Source organism: Trachemys scripta, chromosome 1 (genome assembly GCF_013100865.1).
Source record: "Trachemys scripta elegans isolate TJP31775 chromosome 1, CAS_Tse_1.0, whole genome shotgun sequence".
Lineage (NCBI taxonomy): Eukaryota > Metazoa > Chordata > Testudines > Emydidae > Trachemys > Trachemys scripta.
Genome location: NC_048298.1, coordinates 337,353,809 through 337,359,141, shown reverse-complemented (window position 1 = coordinate 337,359,141; position 5,333 = coordinate 337,353,809). Strand labels below are relative to the sequence as shown.

The 5,333-nt window shown below is 44.9% G+C and overlaps 1 protein-coding gene across 1 annotated transcript in view; it reads left to right on the top strand.

The window, feature by feature from the left end:
• Window positions 1–5,333, top strand: part of RNF121 (ring finger protein 121) — a 53,934-nt gene that overhangs the window by 16,555 nt on the left and 32,046 nt on the right. The window contains exon 2 of the mRNA XM_034759241.1: window positions 4,214–4,251. Within this exon, the coding sequence (XP_034615132.1) occupies window positions 4,214–4,251 (38 nt within the window). The remainder of the gene's footprint in view (window positions 1–4,213; window positions 4,252–5,333) is intronic.

Sequence of the window (5,333 nt, the reverse complement as noted above, 5' to 3'; positions counted from 1 at the left end):
CCCACCCCAAGATTTGAAAGTATCTTGTCCCCTTATTGGTCCTTTGGGTCAGGTGTCAGCCAGGTTATCTGAGCTTCTTAACCCTTTACAGATAAAAGGATTTTGGAGTCTCTGGCCAGGAGGGATTTTATAGTATAGTACACAGGAGGGCTGTTACCCTTCCCTTTATAGTTATGACATACACTCTACTTCCTTTTCCCTTTACTAAGGGCAGGTCTTCAGTACCCGCCGGATCAGCGGGTAGTAATCGATCTATCGGGGATCGATTTATCACATCTAGTGTAGACGCAATAAATCGATCCCCGATCGCTCTGCCGTCGACTCCGGAACTCCACCACTGCAGAGAGGCGGAAGTGGAGTCTACGGGGGAGCGGTGGCAGTCGATCCCACGCCGTGAGGATGCGAGGTAAGTCGATCTAAGATGCATCGACTTCAGCTACACTATTCTCTTAGCTGAAGTTGCGTATCTTAGATCGATTTCTCCCCCCCCCCCCCAGTGTAGACCAGGGCTTAGTCTCAGACAAGTTTAACAAGCTTTTGCTGGCCAGGCAAAGCACCATATATTCAGGTGAGGCTGACCCTCTTTCTGGATCAGACAACGTGGATTTTATTTTTATTTTTTTCCTAGCATGGGTGAACTTTGTTAAATTACAAGGATAGCTGCATACAGAGAAGAGTTCACCATCTTCATGAGATCTCTTTATTGCCCTCTTATAGCTCAGAGCTCTTCAATTTAGTGATGCTCATTGTGGGTTCCAAATAAAAACCTTGAGCAAAGTACTTCCCACTCACCGGTAGCTAGCTGAACATAGTTTATTCAAATTGGTTTGGTTTTGTTGAATACCTAGGAGCGAAACCCTCTTGTTTAAGGATTCAATGCCTCCACCCCTTCAGTTTAATTCTTAGAAACCTCTTGGTCCATGTTTGAGTCATCTAAGAAATCCTCCAGGAAAAGAGAGAGAGAGCACCATTGGATAATCCTAGTACCTCTGACAGTGAAAGGGAACATTTGTTTAAGGGGTCTCTTTTCTACATCATAAAGCAACAATGACAAGTTGCCAAATGCATTTTGCCCCCAGAGGCAACTCTCTTTTGCTCAGGTGGTACCCATTTATACACAAGGGCTGTCCAGCATTCTCAAACAACTGGTATGCTTATTGTAATGTTCCCTTAAAAGCTTCTCTTGTCTAGTCGATGCATAACTCTATATGAGAAACTACTTGTCCCCTCTCCTGCGGGATGTTTGCAGATGGGAACTGGAGAAGTTTAGTCTTCAGTAAAAACGTTTCCGTTACAGTGAGTATCAACTTTGAAAAAGCCTAACTATACTAATGGTCACATCTAATTTTTTTACCCCTGTTATTTAAAATACAGCAGGGCTCTGATCCTGCAAACATTTGGTTACCTGAGTAACTTTACACATGGGTAATCTCGGAAAGCACAGGACTAGTCTTATTGAATCAGTGTGTCTTGGATCACTGCTTAAGTTGGCACCAACCTTTGGGTCTCTCCCCTGTGTTTGCGAATTAGATTGTAAGCTACTGCAGGCAGAGATTGTATTATTGTTTGGAATGCTGAGAAAATTTATCTGTCAGCACTTAACAGATAAAAAAAGACGTTATGAAATCAGAGGTCACATTTGATCTATGGACTAATAGCTCATTTCCATTCTTCCTCGTGTCTGCATAGGATTCTTTCCTATAGCTTGTTTTCCAGTTCTCTTCTCTTAAAATTTCTCAAGCAATGGGGCTTCCATCATTTGCGGGATTATTCCTCCGCCTGTCAAGACAGTCAGTAGATAAAACCCCATCTACACAGTTCTAGCAACAGTGGGAAACTGTTCTAAAAATTTCCCAACATAGACACGGTCAGTGGTGGGTTAGGGCACATGGACTATATGGAGGGACAGGAGCATACTTGCGACAGCATGGAAATCCAGTAAGGACACTGAGGTAGAGAAGCTGCCTTGTGCTTGCAGAAGTAACTGGTTTTCCAGTGTTGTGAGGAGAATGTCAGTAATTTCTACACCCGCAAAATCTAAGCAATTTGAAGCTGAGTCAGGCTGGGAATATCAGCCTTATTCTTTTGTGCTTCTCCCACTCCCAGTGAGTTGGGAACAGGTTATCTGCCGTACTGAATTTCTTGACTCTGGCTGTGTATCAGGTCCTGACTGTTTACACTGAATTCTGCTGTAACTGAAAGTCCTGTGGCTTCCTCTCATGATTCAAGAAAAGAGTATCCAATAGTCAGGAACAAGTAGCATTGAGAGTTGCACTGATGTGAATACATCTCTTCAGCTCCTATATCCCCACCTACTCGGTCTCTTAAGCAAACCCTAAACCTTAAATAAATGTTTTCTTATGGCTGTATCTTGCATTTATCAAAGTGCTTTCCAAAGCCTGCAGGGACTAAATCCCTTGTAATTCCACCGTTCCGGGGTGGAATACAGCAGCTCTTTAACAGTGCACAGGCACACTGTGCAACCTAGGACAAAAGAGATGGAAACCCCATCAGCAGAAACTACAGGGGAACCAGAATTTTAGCCAAGATGGAATTTAATCAAGACACTGGGACTCATGTCCCTGTTTGATAGAGGGTCAGTGAGATCTTTAATGGTCAGAAGTAGTTGAGCGCTCAGTTCTATATCTTGTTTGAAGGCAGGTTTATTGAGGGAAGTCAGCAGTCTTGCACACACACGATCTAAGTGCTGCATATAAAAAGATTAAAGGGTAAAGGTTAAATCTGAACTTGGAATGTTAATCTAACGAGCTTGTGTGGGAAGAGGAGCTGCATGTTCATTTTTTACACCGTTTGCACTGGGGAAATGCATGCTATGTCCCTGATGCGGCCTGTCTGCAAACTGAGCGGCTGTCTCTCACAATGGTACGACGTTTCATATGTACGTCACTCGGAACAAGCTCACCTGGCTGTTTACGGATACTATGATGTGAGGAAAAGCCAAGGGCCAATACAAATATCACATTGACTCCCTGACTTCAATAGTGTGCTGGCATGTCTAAACAGTTGCGCGGCTGTCAGTTGGTCTGGGCCCCAGGCAACCTGCTTTTGTTGGTTTTAACTGTTTGTAATATAAATACAGTTAAGGATGAGCTGAGATGAAGTCGGATCTATAGGATTTCATTAACCACACCCAAGGTGACTGTTTGCCTGCCACGTCAGTGTTTGTGTTACCACAGGGGGAAAATATGCCCTCTGACCAAGTGTACCTACATGGGGAGGAGATTTCTGGTTGAAGAGGACTCTCTAATCTAGCAAACAAAGGCATAAGGTGATCCAGTGGCTGGAAACTGAAACCAGGCAAATTCAGACTAGAAATAAGGCTGATAATTTTTTTAAACATTCAGGGTAATTAACCATTAGAACAATTTATCGAGGGATGTGGTAAATTCGCAATCCCCTGACATCTAACTCAAGATTGAATGTTTCCCAAAAGATGGTCAGGGACGATGGGTTTGCTGCAGGAATTACTGGGTGAAATTCTGCGACTTGTGTTATGTAGGAGTTCAGACTGATCCGACTGGTCCCGTCTGACCCTTACATCTATGAAGCAGGGGGGCTGAATCATCTGCTCCCTTGGGGTTACTAGGCTGTACCTGAGATTGCAGCCACTGCTCAGAACAAACTGTCCTAAGTTGTGTATCTAGGTGAGATGTCAAAGTGGTGTGTGGTAATGTACCTTAGACACCCAAGTGATCTAACAGTCGTGAGGAGTGATGCAAAGATTCTTTGGAACTTCCACAAGTGCCCAGGGTATAGGGCAGAGATGGAAGTCCTAGGTTGCTAGCAGCTAATGTTGGGAGGATGATTGCTAAGGTGACTAATCAAGATGGCTAGAACATGGGTTTGTGGCTTCTTCCTCTGACCCCCTAACTTGACTCTAAGAAGCACACTCTCTGACCATGATTTCCTGGGATCTCTAATGACAGCCTTGCAATTAACGTAATACTCTTGCATTGCCTTCAGCCCTAGTCAGAATTGCAACATGATTACCGTGAGGCATGCACTAAGTGGTGGTTTCCTTGTCGGTTATGATTTTAAATTGCTTGTGACAGCATTTAGCCAGGGACAGTTCCTCTTACACAGAAAAAAGCTTGTTTTTTCAACTAGTGTGTAAACAAAGTATTGCAATGATCTCCTGTAGGCTTTAACTGCCACTCTTGGACTTCAGTAACTGATGGCTTTTCCTCCCTAGGTTGATCTATCACGACTGTCCCCCGAAGAGAGATGGAGGTGAGTGGTGCGTTGCAGTGGGTGTGGGAGAGGTGAACCTCTGCGTAGATCTTAATTTCACTCCAGTCTTACTATCCAATGAGGCTGGATTGCTGTAGTTGTCAATGCATAGCGATAACATCTAGTTGTGGACTAAGCCCACTTGCCTTGCACTGTGTTACTGGATTATTTGTCCCACCACTTCTGTTAATCGAACCAGTTTTAGTTGGATATTTAGGATTGGCCTCACTGTACTCTCAGCCTACTTGAATGTTAATCAGTAGAAATGACCTGAAGGTTCATGGAAGTAGCTTTGTTTCATTGTGCTCTCTTGGTCCTAAGTGAACCATGAGTTAAGAGCATTTTCTCCTGCTCCCAAAGCATGACTTGTAGCCCAGATGAGAGCAGCCATGAGCGTTGCACAACTCAGTGGGGCTCATGTTTAATATAGTGGTGAGGCCCATGTAGCTTACAAGTCCCATAGCTCTATCTTGAGATGAGCTGGTAGCTGTCCTCAAAGAGGGAGCGTTGCATGCTGGGACCTGCAGTTTTTGAGGACTGTTCCTCTCTCAAAGACAAAAGTGATGTCAATCGGCTGCACTTCATGCAAATGAGGTGTGAGCTGGGGCTCCTGTCCCCTTCGTTGGGTAGGAGGGAGAGGGATGCCTCTTGCTATGCAAAACTGAAGTGAAAGGACATTTTGTCCATTCTAGTTTGGCCCTTTATATTTCTGCTGGGCATCAGTTCATATGCTCTGGCCTCTCCTTCTAGCCAGGATGGCAGGGAGCCTCTTCAGCCAGTAATGCTGCACTAGCCAACTGCAAGATTGTAGGTACAAGAGATGCAATCTGCTTCTCCTTGCTCCCAAAGGCTGACAGCACCAAGAAGACACTTTAAACTTAATCTGTCCTGTCTGCACAGAGCTTGAGCCAAAGAAATGCCTGGCTTTTTATAGCTTTAGAATCTGAGAGCCAGACCAGACTTGTGTTCCTCTGCCTTTCCTATCTTGATTATAGCAGCATCCTTCTCTGCTAGCCTCCCCCACAGTACATTCTCTTCCCCCCCCCCCCCCCCCCCCCCCCCCCCCCCCCCCCCCCCCCACC